Below are 20,128 nucleotides of genomic sequence, written 5' to 3'. Positions count from 1 at the left end.
GGTGCTTTATAGAAGCACTTTATTTGGAGAAATATCACAACATATAAAAACTACATCAAGTCTCGCTCCCACCTGCACAGTGGCAGATCTGATAGAATACGGAATTAAAAAGACTTTGAATTCAGAATGCACAAAGTACTGCACGGCTTGGTCACAAAGCAAACCTCAGACAGACAGCCTAGTGTCAGCCATGGCCACAGACACTGTGTACAACACTTCAAATGACGGGCTCAACAGCTTAAAAACACAACATCAGTGCACGTAGGGCTCCGGGAGAGAAGAGTCCGTGGTGGCAGTCTCCTCCACGTCCATTGCAGCGGAAGAGGGAGGGGAGTCACCCGGAGCACGCAGCAGCATAGACGCTCACGGCTGGCCTGGAGAACCTGCGGTGGTTGGAAACATTCAGGACTGAGACACGGCCCTCAAGTCTCCGCCGGTGCTTGGGCAGCGCTGGAGGCCGGTGCCTGCGACTGTGCTGGTCGGCAGGGGTGTTCCCGCTGCCTTGAGAGCCGGTGTGCGCTCAGCGCAGGCTCCGCTGCTCTGTCCTCCTGTGGAGTTGGGGCATGCACACCCTCCCAGGGCCTAGAGTTGCCCACAGGGAAAGTGGCACATACCTGAGGCATTCTCCTGAGCTGTGGCCAGCATGCAGAGCTTAATCTCCAGGCCGATGGCTTTGGCCAGGGGTGGCGGGACAGCGTTACCCACCTGTGGGAAGGAAGGGGGCAACACCAGATCAACACCAGGTTCACCAGCGGCCGGCCTCAGCTCAGACCAAACCAGAACCTCGACCTGGGCAGTGGGGACTCAGTCTACACAAGTGGCACAACCCTCCCATTGTGATGCCTTCAGACCCACGTCACTAACAGGGAGCTCTTTTTGCTTATTTGGTCTTGAGACAGGGTCTACGTAGATCTGGGCTGGGATCCACAGACCCACCTGCTTCTGCCTCCCCAGTGCTGGGATTAAAGGCATAAGACACCGACCTGGCTGAGCTTTTAAAAGGATTTAGGAAAATCTGGAAGCCAAGTGCAGACACACCCAGACCCTCTTTGATTTCCATTATGAGCCAAGGGTCAGTCTGTAGCATAGGGCTGGTCTACACGGAGCCCAGGTCAGGTCGGCATTTCTGGCCTGGGCCCCTTTCTTCGTTCCACAGCAGTTCCTTACGGGCCGGCCAGCCTAGGAAGTGCATTTGTGCCATTGTCTTGCCGCTGCTAACCCACTCTCAGTGACAACCGAATTCACGAGCCCTGGACCCCACCGCCTACACGAGAACTGGGGCTGCTTGGAGACAAGCTCTGGTGCCAAGCTGACCTGCCGATGTCTGTCCAGGATGTTGCCGAAGAGCCGGTAGGTGTCCGGAAAGCCCTGGGAGCGGGCACACTCGCGCACACTCACCACCCGGTGCTGCTCCGGGTGGAGCACACGGCCCTGCTTGCCCATAGGCTCAGGGTTGGTGACAGTAGTGCTGAAGAAGCCATCCCACTCCAGGCGCCCGTAGAGGCCGGCCCAGTGGTTGTGCCGGTTCCCAGTGTGCGGCAGGCACCAGGGGATGAGGGTGTTGAACTGCCTGGCCGTGGGGTCGCAGGTCTTGCCAGCTGCAACAGAACACTGTGCTATGGCCAGGGCTGGTGCCAGGCTGCAGGGAGACAGGTTCTCTGGGGCACCTCATCTCTGCAAAGGGGCTTCCGGAGGGGAGCTCCCACGGCTGCTTGATCCAGGCACAGAGCACCTGGCCCCCCTAGGCTGCAGGTCAGCTGCTGTCATTTCCCATCCCTGCAGCCATTTAATCAGCAGTACCCAGGCGCAGCGAGACTTCAGGCTTGACAAGTCCATGTGGCAACTGGGGACGGCTAGGGAACCCCAGGAAGCCACCCCGCTGAGCAGCCAGACCACACACAGGGCTAGGGTAAGCGGGGTTTATGTCTGGGAGACTGAGTGGAGGAGATGATTAAAGCCTGGGGTCCCACCTTCCACACAGGAACAGACCCCGCGCATGGCGCCGGTGCTGCTGCGGCCGTTCTTCCTGTCGTGGAAGGTGTAGCGCAGCTTCTTGGTCAGCGTGCCATCTGTCAGCCGCACTTCTATATTGGGCAGGTCACGCCAGTCTGAGCCTGGGAAGAGCGGGATGTGCCGCATGCGGGCAGCCACCAGCGGGCTCATGTCCTACAACACAGGGAATGCCAGCTGAAACCTGGTTCAGGAAGCACAGTAGGGAACCTGGAGGCTCAGATCCCATCAGGAGACGATCAGGCAACCCTAGCTGTGAGGTCCATGTAAGACAGCGAGGAAACGGGGACGTGCCCAGAGGGACAGCGGAGATGCGTGCACGGGACTGGTAGGTTCAGTCAGCCAGGGAGGCACACAGAGGGTGAGAGCTGGCCTATGAGAAGCCCACACAGGAAGGTTAAGAGGTGTACTCTAGAGGCCCTTGGATGCCACCCAGGGCCATCTGAAGAGGACACTCCAGCCAGAGGGGCAGGAGATCAGAGATGCTGAGCCTGGAGGCCAGTGTAGGCCCAGGAGAGAAGCTGGGCTGGGCGCTGGCCAGACCCCTGGAGCACCAGACCAAGAGAGCTACCTTGCAGATATGGTCCCTGAGGATGGGCTGGTAGTGTGAGCCTCTCAGCTGCCTCTGGAACCAGGACTGCGGCTCTCCGTTATAGGAGATCTCGGGTGCCGAGGCTCCGTTCTGGATCTCAGGGAGGTCAGACATGGTATCCCGCACTGTGATGGTTCGGAAGGGGCCCGAGCTCAGCCTGTAGCAGAGGGTCTCTCTTAGATGTCAAAGAGGCAGCACCACGATTCTACGGCCACTGCCCCCACACACGGGCGGGGCCGAGCAGCACCGTGACCTCCTGCCTGCACACGGGGGCTGGGCACGGCTCTTACCTGGTAATGTTGCTAACGAACTTCTTGTCGTCCACCACAACGCTCAGCTGGCAGGCGCGGGGTGCAAACACATGCAGAGGCTCTGGGAACAGGGGCAGCTTCTCTCCTGGGGCTGCAGCCAAGATGATGGCCCTCCTCCGTGTCTGGGCCACGCCATACTGTCCAGCCTGCAATAGGGGAATGGACAGAGCTTGCCCGGCCGGCCTCTTCATGGGGAACCAGAACACGGAAGCAGGCAACACACCTGCAACTCACCAAACGACACTGCAGCTGACCAGGAAGAGCAGCTTGCCCCAGTTAGCCAGGGTCATGCCATTGGCAAAACCCCCGTTTGGTTAAATGGCAAAAATCCAAGACTACAGTAATTTGAATTTCTAGAACCAAAGTCATTGTCTTCACAGGCTCCTGTCATCCCAATTCTGTCAAGCCCAGTAAAGGCCGACCCCTAAAGAATGCTAACCCATCATGTCTTGATTCTCTCCCTGCTTCTCCACACGGTAACTCCTGCCATCTGTAAGCAGATAACAAACCTTTGGGTGACCAAATGGAAAGCTGCTACCCCCCAGTTTGTTCTGTAGTAATCCTCTTCTGCTGTGGGGCTGTTTTCTCTCTCCTCTCCTGAGACAGGGTTTCTCTGTGCAGCCTTTGGCTGGCCTGGACTCACTTTGTAGACCAGGCTGGCCTTCGGCTCAAGAGATCTGCCTGCCTCTGCTGCTAAGTGCAACGGGGAGGTCAGGAGCCCCCCACTTCCTGACAGTCAAAGCTTGCCTCTAGCACAAGGCTACAGGCAAGGGCTGGGAACACAGCCCTGGCCCGCGTGGACAACCTTCAGTTACTTCAGCACCCATTTGGATGGCTATTTTGCTGTTTGAATCAAGGGCTCATGCAGCCTAGGCTAACCACAAACTTGCTGTGCAGACAACACGAAGTCCTGAGCGTAGCTCCACCCCTACCTCGATGTTGGGATGATAGGTGTGCAACTAGATCTGGCCTGTATAATAAAACCCAGACTTCCTGAAGCTTAAACAAACGCTCTACCACCTGGGCGTCTGCAGTGTGTCGCTGGTGAACGCACCACACTGAACTACAATTTAGCTGTTAATCCCGAGACACTGGCCCTGAACCCGTACCTCAGCCTTCCAGGATTGGAATGACAGGCTTGTGGCACTGTACTTGGTCACACATGCTTTTTATTTTCTTTTCCAAGACAGGGTTTCTCTGTGCAGCCTGGTGTCCTTTCTGTAGACCAGGCTGGCCTCTACCTGCCTCCCTGGTGCTGGGACTAACGGCGTGTGCCACCACACCCAGCTAACCCTGCGTTTCCCACCTGAGCTGTCAGCTGCCTCTCCTAGTCTCCCGACCACACCGAGGGTCATGCAGGCCTCTGCCGCCCACGGCAGGCCGGAGAGCGGCGGTGCAGGGGCCGCACTACGGGGGGCCCTTCCTGCCCCTGTGGTGCCCACCTGCAGCACGCCGAAGGTGCACTGGTAGCCCATGCGGACCAGACAGCGCAGCGTGAGCTTCAGTACCATGGAGCGCTTGAAGGACACGAAGTTCCTGACATTCTCCAGGAGGAAGAATCGGGGCCGGTAGTAGTCGCAGTAGCTGGGGGGGCCAGGAAAGACACAGTCATTGCAAACCCCCACAGGCCCCAGGGAACCCACAAAAGGGCGCACTAGGTGCACGGGGCCTGGGAGTTTACCCCACAGAGCAAGTGACGGGGGCTGTCCAAGCTCACCTGAGGAAGGAGACCACCAGCGAGTTCTTGAACTTGGAGTAGGTGCGGGAGTTGAAGCGGTTCATGCCGCTGAAGCCCTGGCAGGGTGGCCCGCCACACAGCATCTCCACATCACCCTTCTGCGGCAGCCTCTGGCCCAGGGAGTTGATTACCTCACCAGCCATGACCAGCTTAAGCAGCACGTTGCAGTCCTCCGTAAACACCGTGGCGCCAGGGTTGTTCAGTCGAAATGCCTGTGCTGCTGGGTCCCACATCTCAATGGCCCACAGTGTCTCTGAGATGCCTGGTAGACAGTCAGAGGTTGGCTTTTTTGGAGCCATTTTCATTTTATTTGCTCAGACATGCGTAGAGTCCCTCAAGAGCCACGTTGGCCAGCCAAACATGCTTTGAAGCCTCCCCAAAGACAGGCCAGGGTCAGCACTGGCCATGCTCACCTGCTTGGTGGAATCCTTCTGATAACCCTCCACAGCCAGAAAATACATCCAAGGTCCGAAGCTTGGGCAATTTGATGGCTGCCTCGGGCTCTCTGGGCTCTGACACCGGATGCTTTGCCTTCCCTTTCCCTGAAGGAGGAACAGCTGTCAGAACGGCCCACCAGGCTGCTCTCCTCAGAGGCCTAATTCAGGAGGCTCTTTGTCTGGCTCTGTGACCTAGAGTAGCCCCTAGGAGACATTTCTGATTCAGCTTCCCAAGCACCGCAGCCATAATCCCAAAATTTGGAGGTTGGAGGCAGGCAGCTTCTGGGCTCCAGTACAGCCTGGATGATATGCAACCTTGTCTCACAAAAACCACACACACAAGAACAATGACAGATGGGGACGCACCTTTCCCCTTCCCTTTCTTCCCAGGGCTGCGGGCGTGGTTTGGGGGGTCTTCGAAGCTTTTGCTCTTTGCATTGTAGGCCTGCAGAGAAGAGCCACATTAGTCCAGAAGAAATGCAGGGATCCCTTCACACCGCTTAAGAATTGGACAGTCTCAATCTCTGCGTAGAACCACAGCCAATCAGCCACCAATGGAATCTGATCTCACCACTGGAAACAGCCAGCTGGTCAAGGTGCTGAGGCACAAGAACCGAGTTTGAGCACAGTCCACACTACAAAGAGACTATCTAAAACCCCCATCTGTTCCTTCATCCTGTGGTCTACACCAACATCTGCTACAATGAGCACCTAGAGCGTACATTCTAAGGAAAGGACATTATGGGAGCCCGCCGTCCAATGTCACACAAACATGCACACACGGAACCTGGGAAAACAGGCATGTAACATAACACTGAAGAGCCAAGGTATCCAAATGGGTCTACTGTAACAGGCTCTTGGATCCCTACTCCAAACCGAGGAATCGCCTGGTCACAAGACGTGTGGCCAAAGTGTATTCCTCTCAAGAAGGGGGGACCTTCCCAGGGCGTTTCAAGAGCCTAGGCATGGCTGGTAGAAGCCTTCAGAAACAGTCCCTCAGGTAAATCTTAATGGTGTTAGGACAACATGTTGCATTCTCAATTTCTACACTTTAAAAGCTGAGCTGGGGCTGGAGAGGTGGCTCAGAGGTTAAGAGCACTGGCTGCTCTTCCAGAGGTCTTGGTCTTGAGTTCAATTCCCAGAAACCACATGGTGGCTCACAACCATCTGCAAGGAGATCTGGCGCCCTCTTCTGGAGCGCAGGTACACATGCAGGCAGAACACTGGCTATATAATAAAAATAAACTTTAAAAAACAAAACCAAAAGTAACCTTAAGAGTTGAATCTCAGAACCCCCTGCCGTCACACCTGTGCTGTGGGTAACTGCACGTATGTGCAAAACTACTGTGCCCTATCCCCTCACATGGTCAACAATTTGCCCACAGGCCATCACCTATCCCCTTCTGAATGCCCAATTCCGCTCCATGCCCCAGGGCTGGGACCCAGCCCGGGGCTTCATGTGTGCCAGGCAAGAGTTCTACAGATCCAGCCACATCCCCAGCTGTCCTGTTTTCTTTAAAAGCCAAAATCTCACGCCTAAGTCTCTGTGTGGGAGAGAGGGGGCCTACATGACAAGCCTTTAGACACAAGGCAGGTAGATCTGCAGTTCAAGATCACTACTCTACAGACGAGTACCAGGGAGACCTTATCTCTAAAACAAAGCAAAAAACAGGTCTGGAGAGATGGCTCAGCTGTAAAGAGCACTAGCTGCTCTTCCAGAGGACCTGGGTTCAATCCCCAGCACCCACATGGCAGCTGGAAACTATAGCTCCAGTTTCAGGGGATCTAATGCCATCAACACAGACACACATGCAGGCAAACACCAATCAATTCTCATAAAAATAAAAATTTAGAAAACTCATGTGCACATTAGCTGCTTCCTTGGCCTATCCTGTACCTCCGACCCTAAGACACGCCCCAAGGCCTAATCTAGCCTTTGCTGAACACAGGTCCCACCACTGAGCCCTGCCCCAGCCGAGCTGCTCTCCTGGGCACCCTGCTCTCACACATTTGCCCCTGAAGCCTGGCTGCAGACAGCCTGGAATCCACCTCAAGGAAGTAGAAGCGGTCAGGGCCCCCCTGGGAGTAATCCTGGATGCTCTCAGGCAGGTCTTCCCCGTACTCCACAGTGCAGCGCCCCTGCACGTCACTGAAGTCCACCACGGCCTCCTCGTCGCTCCAGTACAGCAGGTTGATGTCTGCGTGGTAGGTTGCCTTGCTGGACTTGTGGGTGTTCTCAGGCCTGCAGGGAGGACACCAGATGAGTACTACCTTACCACTTTGTAATCACAGGGCAAAACCCCTCATTTGAAATGCCCGGAACCAGCAATTGGAGTGCCAAGTCTGAGAACTGGAATCTTGTTATAGCCTCACACATCACAGCTTCAAGGACTTTTTTTTTTTTTTTTTTGAGATAACATGTCTTGCTCTGCTGCCCAGGCTGACCTCCAACTCAGTGATCCTCCTGCCACAACACCTCCAGTGCTGGAATTCTAGACATTAGCTACCATTCTAGTCGCCACAGGCCATTTTAGGCAGCATTTTAAAAAAGATCTATTCATTTCTGTCTAACGTGTCTAGGTCCTTTGCCTGCATGGATGTCTGGCAACAGGCGAGTACGGTGGCCGTAGAGGCCAGAAGAGGGCATCAGATCCTGTGGAAGTGATGTCATCGACCACTGTGAGCCATCACGTGGGTGCTGGGACTCAAACTCAAACCTTTAGCACTGAGCCATCGCTCCAGCCCCTACATGGCAGTAAGTACACCTGTGGCAGCCTGTAAGCTGAGGTCAGCTGCAGAATTTGAGTGTTTTGGTTTAGGGATGCTCAACCTATAAACGGAATCACGGAAGAGACCATGTCCCAGTCCCGTCGCCTTGGTGACCACCACCCTTACTTGGCCCTAATACCACAGCAGGAAAAAGATTCCCGGGCACCAAATCAGGGACTGGTCTGCCTCTTTGCCTTCATCCTGCCCATCAATGCTGGGGGCCCTGCACTTCTGTAACCATGTTGATTATTACAAAGACTCCAGAAAAATCAGGTGTAGGAGCAGGTGCCTGTTGTCCTAGGACTTAGCCTGAGGAGATAGGGACCTCAAGTTCCAGGAGTGCTGGTGAAACACACACATCTGGGAGGTTTCTTCACAGCAACTCCTTATCACGTCCAGTTACAGGAGCTTTTTGTTTTTTCGAGACAGGGTTTCTCTGTGTAGTGTAGCCTTGGCTGTCCTGGACTAGATCTGTAGACCAGGCTGGCCTTGAACTCTAAGATCCACCTGCTTCTACCTCCCTGAGTGCTGGGATTACAGGCATGTGGCATCACACCCGGTTTTTATTTTTTGTTTTACAAAGAGAAATAGGATCAATATGGATTCAAGGCAGGACTAGACTACATAGTTTTAGGAGAGCCTAAACTGCAGAATGAAGCCCCCCATTTTTTGTTTTTGTTTTGTCAAAGTCAGGGATTCGCTGTGTAGCCCCAGTTGTCCTGGAAATTCACTTTGTAGACCAGCCTAGCTTGAACTCAAGAGATCCACCTGCCTCTATCAACCAGCCGAAACCTATTCTCAAACAACAAAGAAGCCACAAGCACGCATGCTCAAGATGGGGTATGGTGGGGGTTAAGTAAAACCAAGAGCTGGAAAGCAGGAACCCCAAAAGCAGCAAAGAAGGTGCAGAACAGAAGGACTGAAGAGAGTAGTGGTTTCGGTAGGAGAACCCAGACAGACCAGGGTACCCTCCCTGACACTGAAGCTTTTTGTCCTTGCCAGACACAGGCTCCCCGCTATCCACACCTGACCCTGAAAGACACAACTACAACACACCGGTTCCCTCAGGATAACTAGCAGCAGCCACCTCCACCGGCAGAGCCTTCTGGAAAGGCTTCCCGGTGGCCAGAGCTCCCACCCACCTGTAGAACTTGTTGAGCCTGAGCTTGATGTCTGCCTCGTTGGGCTTGCCGTTCTTCTTGCCACAGTGGATCTCTTTTATCCGACCGATTCGATACGGCTCAGGAGCATCCAGGTTGCTGCCTTTGATGTAGTCGGAATATTTGCGGTAGTGCTCAGGGTACAGGTCCTCGTTTACAGGCTCCTTCTTTGAGCGTTTCAAGGGGCTAGCCAGCTTGATACTGTAGAGAGGAGTGAAGGATACAACTGAGCTCGGGGCTGGAGCCCAGAGGACAGGCTGGAGTGGGCCGATTCCTCATCACGAGCTGGTACAGCCAAATGCCATTAAGAGAAGGTAACGCAAATGAAATCCCAACACGGTGTATAATGCCACTAATTCCCAGGGCTCAGGTGGATGTGGCTGCACACACTTGCAAGACCAGGATTTAGGACAATAATACAGAGGGGTCAGAGTCCCACACAAGCTTAGGATACCTACTGAGTATCCCGGCCCTGCCTCCCAGCCACACAGCATCTTGAATTTACTGGCTGGTATGTGACAAAGTCCTGTCAGCAAACACAAGTTGAAATGTCATGGGAGGGGGCACTTCACTAGGAGGGACAGTAGCTTCTGAGAGGCCGCGGTATCATCTCCCCAGGTGTCAGCCAAGAGAGCAAGCACTGTGTTCTGAAAAGGCCTTTGTTACTTAAGGCTTTCACCGCGGCGTGATCTTCACTTCCCTGACGATGGAGCACAGATGTAAATGGGATGCTGAAGGATGGAGCCTGAGAAAGCCTGAATTTGGTCCAACTCATGGCAAAGCTAGTTGCCCAGTCTGGCTCCCGCTCTGTCTAGCAGTTGCCTCTACAGAGTCTGCTCCAGTCCCAGAGGCAGCCCTGAGCATGTGTGTGGCCTACCTGCTGTGTCTGTACCTGGCAGCCGACACCACAGGGAGCAACCCAGAGGACACCAACGACAGGCACCCTAGACTGGGTAATACACCCAACACCACCAGTGCAGAGGTGCCATCCCACCCATCCCCCAGGAATCTGGGGGCTGAGGTCACATTGGACACTAGGGAAACGGATCCTCAAATCTAAATATTAAACTATGTTTGGAAAACACGAGCTGCAATTCCAACTTGTCCTTGTGCTAAGGATGCAGAGTGGATGGAGGCTAGAGATGATATTCCTCTGACATCTGACATTCTGAATCTGAGGTAATCCTGTTCACAGCACAAGATCCCTTTAACCAGACCGTGGTGCACTGTCTTTGCAACTCGCTCCAACTGTCTGGCACTGTGGGTCTTACCCAGCCTCACACACAGCTCAGACTGTTGCAGCTGAGATGCTGAAAAGCTCCCAAGGCGGCATGTGGAGGGCAAGTGCCCTGGAGCAGCACTCTCAGCAAGTGACAGGGCGTCTGCATGGCGAGACCTAGGAAAAAACTCCCTGGGGTGTGCCCTCAAGGGGGTGGTGGCAACAGAACCTCTCTCCTTTGCTTCCTGGCCAGGTGGTGACATGAGCTCTGTCACTCTCAGAGCCTAGAGTTGACAGATCTGCCACTTGTACTGGAACTTTCAAAATTATGAGCCAGAAGATGGCAACCTTCTATCATTACCGTTCAGCTGTCACATATTGTTATAGTAGAGAGCTGAGAGCTCAGAAATTGAAATTCAGTCACTAGGTATCAGCTTCTCATCAGAAACCAGTGTGATGGTCTACACACTGGCTTGAGGGAAGAAGCTGGGAGTATCACAAAGCCGACGGACTGCTGTGTAACACGCAGCACTCACTTGAAGGTAAAAGCCTCAGGAGGCAGGTACACACTGTCACCCAGTCTGTAGACCACACCGTTCTTGGTGATAGAACTGCAGTAGAGCCGGCCATCCACCTCTTCAAGTTGTTCCAGGACCTTGGGCATTTCTTTTTGTCTCAGCTCACCCAGGTAAATACAAGATAGGCAGAACCTGCAGAAGCCAAGGGCAGACACTCAAGGCTCTGTGGCAGAATGGTGCCTGAGCAGCCACTGAAATCCCAAAGAACGCATCTGCAGGTGTCTAAAGGAAACATCCCTATATGTCCACACTTTGAAGACAGTGCTTGGGGACCACAGCTCACTTACAGAAAGTCACAAGAGCAAACAAGCCAGAGGCTGTGAACATCAACAGCAGTGTTCAGCCAGCACGCCCAAGGCCCAGGGCTATACCCCAGTACCACAAAGGAGTATTTTTAAACAGGAGGCCATGCCTTGCTCAAGCTACTCCCCAGGTGACCCACACGTTTTAAACAGCTCCAGCCAGGGAGGCTGGAGGGACTGTCAGCAGGACAGGGCACAGGAAGGCCGCACCTGGCTCCCACACTCACTTGTGCTTGTTGTCCTCCGTTGGTTGGGTCTTGGGAGGGGATTCAAACCTGGCGTAGTCCTGGTTGTACCAGAGTTGGTAGAAATAGGTCTTCCCGTCATCCTCAGCCCCTGGCAGCATGGTCTCGGGGTCCATGCCTCCCTGTGGAGAGGAAGACATGTCAACCCTGGCTCTAACCGGGAGACAGAGAATGCAGATGAGCAGAGGCACTCACCTCCATGGCCCAGTTTTTGGAGGGTGCTTTGTAGATGACCTTGACCTTGCTGTGAATGTAGGAAAGCTGCATATTTTCACACTCGCCCACCAGGAACAGCTCCAGGGGATCAGAGGTGGCTCCAAGGACTGTGTCTGTCCCGGCACAGAACCAGTGTGCATGGAACATCTGTCCGTTCTTGTCTTCCCAGAGTGCTGTGACCCTGCAGCCGTAAGATAGGACAGGGAAGAGACAGCTTAACGCAACCAGCATAACTTGACCACACAGACATTGGGTATCTTTTGGTTTCATTCTGACAACTGGGAAACGAAGAAGAACCTACCAGGAACCCACACAAAGTATTGAAGAAAAAAAAAAACCTACATTTGGCACACATCATGGGGTACCAAAAAAAGTCTTTTAAACCAATTACTATCAGGCTGTTAGTGTTCAAGTGAAAAAGCAGGGGCTCAAGTTTGGCAAAAGGGACACACACCTGGCTAGGTACAGTGGTTTGGAAGAATCATCTGGGATGACGGAGACACAGTCCCCCACCTCCAGTGTCTCCTCGTCGATGCACACCTTCTGATAGTAAGTTCTCTTCTCTTCAATCTGAAACCAAGCGCTGGAGCTCAGTGAGGGTCATATCCAAGGTTCTCACGAGACTTAACCTGGGTGCCTCTCCCTACCATTCTAAGAAAACTTGAAACTAAGTGTGTGTGGGTCAGCAGTGCAAAGAGGATTGAACACATACCAGGCTCTGGGCTCCATCCCCAGCAACCCTAAAGAGACGAAAACATGACTCAGGATTTTAAGTCATGAGGGTCAACAAGGTGGCTCAGTGGGTAGGAGCTTTCCTCCAAGCCAGATAGCCAGAGTTTGCTCTCTAGAACCGACAACACAGGGAACAGAAAGAAGTTATCTCCTGATGTTCACACCAATGCTGTGGCGTGTGGGGTGCATCCACATATAAAGGTAATAAAATTAAGAAAAGAGCCAGGAGTAATGGCACACACCTTTAATCCCAGCACTCAGGAGGCAGAGGCAGTCCTACCTAGTCTACACCGAGTTCCAGGACAGCCAGAGCTACACAGTAAAAACCCTGAAGTAAGAAAATAAAGGAAAAAATAAAAGATATGAGCTGCTGGGATTGGTAGCACATGCCTGTAATCTTAATATCTGAAAGGCTACAAAAAAGGATCAAGATTTCCAGGACAGCTCAGCAGTGAAGAGTACTCAGTTTTCCTACAGAGAACCTGGGTTCCAGTCCCAGCACTCACAGCGGCTCACAACCACCCACAACTCCAGTTCCAGGTGATTCATACCTTCTTCTGCCCTCTGGGAGCACCAGGCATGCGTGTGGTGCACATACATGCATACAGACGAAACAATCATCTACATATGATAAATCTAAAAAAATTAATGAAAATAAAAATTAAGTTCTAACCCATCCTGAGCTATACAGAGAGATCCTAACTCTAAAACACAGGGCTTCCGAATGAATGCCTTTCCCTGGCCTTGGCTGTCCTGGAACATGCTCTGTAGACCAGGCTAGCCTAGAACTTAGAAATCTGCCTGCCTCTGTCTCCCACATTCTGGGATTAAAGGCATGCACCGCCACTGCCAGGCTTAAATAAATTACTTTTATTTAGAAACAAAAACAAAACAGCTGACATAGCAGCACACGGCTGAGAGCACTGGGGAGGTGCACGAGCGTCAGTCAGGATTTACCAGTGAGGAGCTGAGGTATGGCTCAGCTGCAGAGCTCCAGCCTAGCATGCCTGAGACCTTGCATTCCACTTCCAGCACCAGGAAAAGAGGGAAGAGCAGCTGGGAAACAGCTCCCCTCACAGGCAAGCCAGCAGTTTCCTGCCTGCAGGGGCGCGGCAGCATGCAAGAGAAGGGACCTCACCTTCACGGGCTGTCCGAGCCAGGAGATGCGATCCTTGTTCTGTTTCTTTTTCTTTCCTTGATGCATCTTTTTGGGTGATGGTACCTCTGGGATGTCATCAGGAGCTTCCTCGTCTTCATCTGCCTCCTTCATGGCCAAATTGGGACACCTGCAAGACACACACTGCAGTCAACCCCAGCAGAAAGCATTGTGTCAGCTCCACACCATGTCCCCCAGGACGCTGTACGGTCCAGCTGCCCCAGCCACCCTGGCCTCTAGTATCTGAAGAGAACGCAGCGCGGCCTACCTCCTCTTGAGGCAAGCCTGTTTACTCCGTCCAGTGCCACCAAACTTCACCATATCCTTGCAGGCCTTGCACTTCCCACACTCAGGCTGCTGGCAGACCTGAAAATATTAAAAGGTTCAATCAGTCACCAATTCATAACTGGGAGCTTTTATTTTTTGTTTGGTGTTTGGTTTTGTTTTGTTTTGAGACAAAGTCTCTCTACATAGCTCTGGCTGTCCTGGAACTCACTATGTAGACCAGGCTGGCCTCAAACAGAGATCCTCCTGCCTGAGCCTCCCAAGTGCTGGGATTAAAGATGTGCAACACCACACCCAGCCCAGGAAGAACTTTCAGTAAATTCCAACTTTAAAAATATGCATGCTCTGGGCTGGAGAGATGTCTCAGTGGTTAAGAGCACTATCTGCTCTTCCAAAGGACCCAGGTTCAATTCCCAGCACCCACACGGCAGCTTACAACTATCTGTAATGCCAATTTTGGGGGATCTGACACCTTCACATTCATGTACATAAAATAAAATTAAATAAATTATTTTTTAAAATATGCATGCTTGAGGCTGCCTTGGCACCCGAAGTTGCTTGGTGCCAAGCCTTATAACGCGAGTTGAATATCTAAAACCCACAGAAAGACAGAAAAACCCAGCTACAGAGCCGCTTCTGACCTTCGCCTGCACACACCTTCAATAAACAATACTGCATTTGTCTTGAGCACTTACAGACTCTTCTCACCCACCCCCTAAGCAGTACAGCATGGCAACTACATAGCCTTACCCTGTATTAGGTATCAAGTCATCCAGCTGTCCATACAGGAAATGCACAGATGCCATAACACTATACCCTTAGAAAGGGGACATCTGCATCTGAGAATTTGGAGATGCACAGGGTGATGATGGTACCCTAGAAACTCACAAGCTTTGTTGAGGTATTACAGAGTTAGCAGCGTTCCCACCAGTCACTGAGGGGTCAGTGTGGACATCCCCTAACCAAACACAACAGGGCATAAGAACAAGGTAACCAAACAGGGCTACCAAGCACCCAGCTTGCTTGTTCAAAATACAAACTTTAAAGGAATAAACATTAAATACAAGGACACTGAGGAGGAAGTCAAAGGACGGTGGAGAGTCAAAGGATGCTGAAGGCACCCTGTGGAAGGCTGCAGGGGAGGAGGACAGGCACTACAGGGCGTGGAGACTACCAGGCTCTACTGTACCCAAGGAACGCTAAAACAGTAAATTGCCCCAGAGACTCATACTCCCAACCAAGGACTATCCGTGGAGATAACCTAGAACCCTGACAATGCAGCCACTTCTGATGAGAACTGATAGACTAAGATCAGAAAGAAGGAGAGGAGGACCTCCCCTATCAGTGGACTTGGGGAGGGGCATGCATGCAGAAACGGGGGGAGGGTGGGACCGGGAGGGGAGGAGGGAGGGGCTTATGAGGGAATACAAAATGAATAAAGTGTAATTAATAATAATAAAAAAAAAAAACAGTAAATTGCAAAAAACACAGCAAAATACACTGTGTCACAGCATTAGGATGCCTTCCTCTCAAGAAAATAACCCTAGCTGTCCCCAAGATAACATGTAGGAGGCTTCTCTCTCATTCGAAGCCCTCAAGATGCCCAAGTGCCTTGGACAGCCTAAAACAAGGTGAGCCCTGTAAGCTGGTGTCAGAACACAGTGACATCACAGGCCTGGGCCCAGGCAGATGAAGGAGCACCAGCAGCTTCAGGACAGCCTTGTCTACAGAGCTGCCTCAGAACACATGTGCACAAGCAGGCTGTTGTTCTTCAGAATATGAACTCATTCTAACTTTTCAAACATGGTAGCCCAGGCTAACCTCAACTGCACTATGTAACTGAAAATGACCTTGAAATCCTGATCCTCCTGCCTCTAGTTTCCCAACTGTCAAGGTCACAGTATAGCTTAACCACACTGAGGTTTTTGTTTTTTATTGTGATGTAGCTTGATTCCAAGGCTATCTACATGAAAAGGATTCACAGGAGCCAGGCATGGTGGCACAGAATTTTACAGAAACCCAGCTCTTGGAAGAATGAAATAGGAGGATTCAGACTTCCAGGCCAGCCTGAGTTGATAATACCCAAGTCACAGCCAAACACCTGCAGGCACAAATCTGAGCTCAGAAATATGTACCTCTCCAGACTCCCAGGTAATGTGCCCGAAGAGGCAGTTCTGGCTCAGATAGCTGTCTCAGTACCCACAGAATATGGAGGCAGAGCCAACATCTCTCAGGAAACCCAGGCTCTGTAGCCAACAGGATAGGCCCTGGACACTCTTGCTCACTTCAAATCTATCTGTCCACTTGTCCTTAAAGACAGGCAGCTCCTCCCCTCCCCCGAGCACCAACTCCTTTTCCACATCTAAGAAAGAAGAGCCAAGGATGGCACAGGGGCAGGGCTGGGCCCACTCACCTCACAGACACCACACCGGCGGCGCTTACAGGCATTCTCCTTGTCTTCCTTGTCATCTTTCTCAATCTGCTCTGAGAAGAAAGTGTCAAAGATCTGGTAGACCAACTTGGTGGTGGTGGCTTTTGTGGGCCCTTTGTCCTTCTCCTTGGCAGAATGTTTGCTGATATTGCGCCTCTCAGCTCGCCTGAGAAAGATGACCATCATTTTAGGGAACCGAACACAGGAAATTGCCTTCTCTGGTCTCAAGCCTCTGTTTTGATTCTACACCCTTACCTCTGTCCCAGGGTGACCCCGGCCAAATTGATCAGGGCTCTCATACAAGGAGACAAGAAGATGGGTGTCTCATCCTCATCCTTGGCATCATCATAACTCTCTACCTGGTTCACCACAAATTGGGCATGGCGCAGGAGGGAGTCTTCTGTGAACCGGTTCAGGTTAATGGCAGAAGGAGGGACAGTGGTCTTCAAGGAGGAAGAAAGAGATCAGATGTTGCTAATATTTTGCTTCCTTGTAATGCTGGGGGAGGGTACTTCATGCATGCTAGGCAAGCAGTGTACTAACTACTAAGCCACACACCCCCAGACCCTCACTGGGGGATTCTAGTAGGGGCTCTACAACTGAGCTATGCCCCAGGCCTTCTATCAAGTCTCTTTTAGTGATAGTGGAAGGTTCTGCAGATCCCAAACGTAGTTTTTTCTAGCATTACCCATGTTGTATATATATGGATCCAAAAACCATCACAGAGAAGGCAAAGCTCTTACCTCAATCTTATTGATCAGGTCTTCATAGACGGCATGGGGATTGCCTAGCAGGAACTCAACCACAATCTTGCTGATGTAAATTTTCTCCTGCATCAGCCCAAATATTGGCGCATAATCTGGGCTGGGTTCCATCAGAATGTATTCTGCAAATGCTGGGAAGAACACAGCACTTGGTTTTAAAGAATGTGGAGGGATGGTCAGTTAGGGTGATCAGCATCTGTGTTTCCTCCAGCGCCTGTCATTTATGCAGACGGCTGTTTGGTTTAAGTAATGGGATCTTGTCATGTTACCCAGGCTAAGCCTGAACTTCCTCAGCCTCCTGAGTAGCAACAGGGATCTGCTGGGTTCAGAATGTCAAACATTTTAAAAAGTTGGTTCAGCGCCAGTTAGATGGCTCAGCAGAAAAAGGCACTTCTCGCAAGCAGATAAAGGCACCTGTGTTTGATCCTAGGGACTCAGATGGTAGGGGGAGAAAAACTCCTACAAGTTGTCCTCTGACCCCACATTCATGCTATGGTACACACACTCACCCACACACAATAAATGCAGAAAAAGAAAAAAATGAAGGACATCTCAATCTGATGGCCTCCAAGCTAGAAAACAGGGCAAGTATGAGTCTTCTGAGGTTCCAGAACAATCTAAAGTTTATTCTACAACCTAAAACCAAACCAAACAACCATAACCAAACCCCAACAGCTCAATTTCTCCATTAGCTAGTTCCACCTGGGCCTGCCGGAGCCAGTTGAAAAGAGGACTTAGCTAAGATTTGGAACCACTGGAACTGTAAGCATTTGACTGTCATACAACCAGAGGGTCCACTTCTAGGACAGTCATGATAACACAAGTCACCAGATCCTCCCAGGCCTGATGAAACCTCCCCATACCAAGTCCCCCAAGCCTAGACAGGTAGGAGGTTCCAGGACACCTGTGACTGGGCAGACACTTACAGGTGCTAAAGCCAATGAGCGCCTTTTCACCACCATCGAAGCCAGTGATCCACCACTCATTGATCGGCCCAAGATTTTTGCCATTAATACCACCTGTGAAGAAAATGACTTTCCGTAAGAAAAAGACTAATCACAGTGACTCACATCCCAGCCAGGAAGACCCAGCCAGCATGCTGCCTCTCCTCAGGGCCACTTTGCTCAGTTAAAGGCAGAATTTCAAGCTCTCCCTCAAATCAGTACCTCCCATGGGTTATTCTTGCCTTCTAAATTTGCTTGCTTCTTGAAACAAAAAACCTTTTAACATTCCACGTACCTTCCACAGACGGGTTTTCATCATAAATTGCTTTGGCAACACCAGAAAAGTAGAGTTCAATGTTCTTCTCAATTAGACCAGTGTCGACAGGACACAGGTGGCCTCGACTGCAATATACGCTGGACAGGCAACAAACATCACTTTACCACCCGACCCAACACACAGGGCCGTAAATCACTGTCAGACTCAAGGTACCCGGACTAAGGGAGGTTCTGGGCTCAGCAATATCTTTGCCAACACTGTCTATCACCCAACTGTGTCTCACTCCCCTCCTGTACGACAAGTGCACATACCAAGAGAAGTGCTCTGAAGCTGGAGCAGTAAGTGGCTGGTTGCGAGCTGCCCTACATAGGTCTCGGGAGCCAGGCTGGAGCTGAGTGTTGAGTTAGCTCTCCAGACCGAAAACCATCCAAGTACCAGGCCTGATCATGCCCATGGTTTGGGTCCACCAGCCACACTTGGCCAAGGGTGGAATCCCTTATGACTCTTGATTTCTAGCACAAGAGCTGCATGCCCTCAACATCTTTCCTACCTGGAAGAAGGCTGTACAACTGAATGAAGTTTAGGCCTCAGCTCTCTGAGGATACCACAGTTGGACCCACAGCTGACAGCTATGGCTTTAACTGGCCCCTCAGAGGTCTCCTGCCTATTAGGGCCTGGCTCTCGAGATCACTGCCAGACAGTACCCTTTACGGGAATCAATGTTTAAACCAACTTCGAGGGAGTAGTAGAGCCACAAATCAGGGATATTGATCCAAATGGCCCTAGAATTCCAGGCCATAATAAGGTTCAACATCAAAGAACACCCAGAAATAATACCTACTGGGATGTTAATGGGTGTTCCTGAGGGAGCCTTTGCCACAGACAACCCTGAAAAACTCATTTGTCCCAGTCTAGTCACATCCTGACACTGTTTCTCCATCAGCCACTACGGCCTCTACATTTATTGTCCACAGCCAGAGCAGGACTAGCCCAAGCCCAAGACTTCGGGAAAACTGACCATATGCCAAGGGCCTCTGCCTCCTCACTGTGCCCCAACAGCCTTCATGCTAAGGCCTTTCTTCATGTCAGACCTTCATTCTGACCACAACTTTGCTTCAGTCATTAAGGCTTGCCTTATTAGCTAGAACTGTTAGGCTGAGTATCACTAATCCCCAAACCCACAATCCCAATATAAGCATAAAGCACAGGGGAATTGCTGTTTTGACCCTTCCAAACAGATTATTAGAGAGTTCACTAAGGAGATACTGTCTGAGCTATATATGGCGGGGCATGCCTATAACTCCAGCACTTGAAAAGGCAGAGGTAGGATCACCAAAACTTCAGTTAGCCTGGTCTGGATAGCTCACTCCAAAGCAGCCAGCTAAGAGGATCCTCTCTAGGTTGTAGTAGGAGATGCCTCTGAACCCTAGTGTCATGCCTAGATGTGAAAATCTCAGGATACCTTGTGATCTACACACACATACTGCAAAACAGCACAAATCCAAAGTGGTTTGGGTCACAAGTATTTCCAAATATCCGAGCACTCTCACTGGTCTAGGCGAGGCTGTGTTGCTACCTGTGTTTCTTGGCACTCTGCACAGAGCTGGTCCTTGTGGGAGCACAAGGATGAGCTTCAGAATGGGACATTCTGAAGATTTAACACACAAAGCTGCACCAACCACAAAGCAGCAAACAAACCTAGGGGTGCGGTTCAGGGTCAGATCACTTGCCTAGTGTGCAGGAGGCCCTCGGTTCTATCCCCAGCACTGTGAAAAGGTGTTAGGACGGCCACAACAAAGCTAGCTTAGCACCAGGCACGGTGGCACACACCTTTAATCCTAGCACTGAGGATGCAGAGGCAGGTGGATATGGCCTGATGAATTTCAAGAGTCCAAGCCAGGGCTACATATGTCCCAATTTGAAAAAAAAAAAAAAAAAAAAAAAAAAAAAAAAAAAAAAAAA

At 51.4% G+C, this 20,128-nt stretch overlaps 1 protein-coding gene across 1 annotated transcript in view; it reads right to left on the bottom strand.

Annotated features, from left to right (window-relative positions):
* Positions 1-2: 2 nt before the first annotated feature.
* The window catches only part of Dnmt1 (DNA methyltransferase 1), a 49,285-nt gene continuing 29,159 nt past the window's right edge, over positions 3-20,128 (bottom strand). The window contains exons 17-39 of the mRNA XM_055601328.1: positions 18,185-18,303; positions 17,872-17,964; positions 16,925-17,076; positions 16,437-16,624; positions 16,164-16,347; positions 13,734-13,831; positions 13,448-13,595; positions 12,032-12,147; positions 11,557-11,758; positions 11,344-11,483; positions 10,773-10,946; positions 9,000-9,218; positions 7,138-7,330; positions 5,455-5,533; positions 5,065-5,193; positions 4,631-4,913; positions 4,356-4,497; positions 2,893-3,059; positions 2,582-2,759; positions 1,971-2,166; positions 1,315-1,598; positions 615-705; positions 3-383 (exon numbers count right to left, since the gene is read on the bottom strand). Of these exons, the coding sequence (XP_055457303.1) occupies positions 364-383; positions 615-705; positions 1,315-1,598; positions 1,971-2,166; positions 2,582-2,759; positions 2,893-3,059; positions 4,356-4,497; positions 4,631-4,913; positions 5,065-5,193; positions 5,455-5,533; positions 7,138-7,330; positions 9,000-9,218; positions 10,773-10,946; positions 11,344-11,483; positions 11,557-11,758; positions 12,032-12,147; positions 13,448-13,595; positions 13,734-13,831; positions 16,164-16,347; positions 16,437-16,624; positions 16,925-17,076; positions 17,872-17,964; positions 18,185-18,303 (3,595 nt within the window). The 3' untranslated portion in view covers positions 3-363. The remainder of the gene's footprint in view (positions 384-614; positions 706-1,314; positions 1,599-1,970; positions 2,167-2,581; positions 2,760-2,892; positions 3,060-4,355; positions 4,498-4,630; positions 4,914-5,064; positions 5,194-5,454; positions 5,534-7,137; positions 7,331-8,999; positions 9,219-10,772; positions 10,947-11,343; positions 11,484-11,556; positions 11,759-12,031; positions 12,148-13,447; positions 13,596-13,733; positions 13,832-16,163; positions 16,348-16,436; positions 16,625-16,924; positions 17,077-17,871; positions 17,965-18,184; positions 18,304-20,128) is intronic.

This window comes from Psammomys obesus, unplaced genomic scaffold (assembly GCF_907164565.1).
Source record: "Psammomys obesus unplaced genomic scaffold, mPsaObe1.curated_primary_1811, whole genome shotgun sequence".
NCBI classification, from domain to species: Eukaryota; Metazoa; Chordata; class Mammalia; order Rodentia; family Muridae; genus Psammomys; species Psammomys obesus.
The sequence above is the reverse complement of the archived record's forward strand: the minus strand, read 5'-3'. Positions and strand labels throughout refer to the sequence as shown.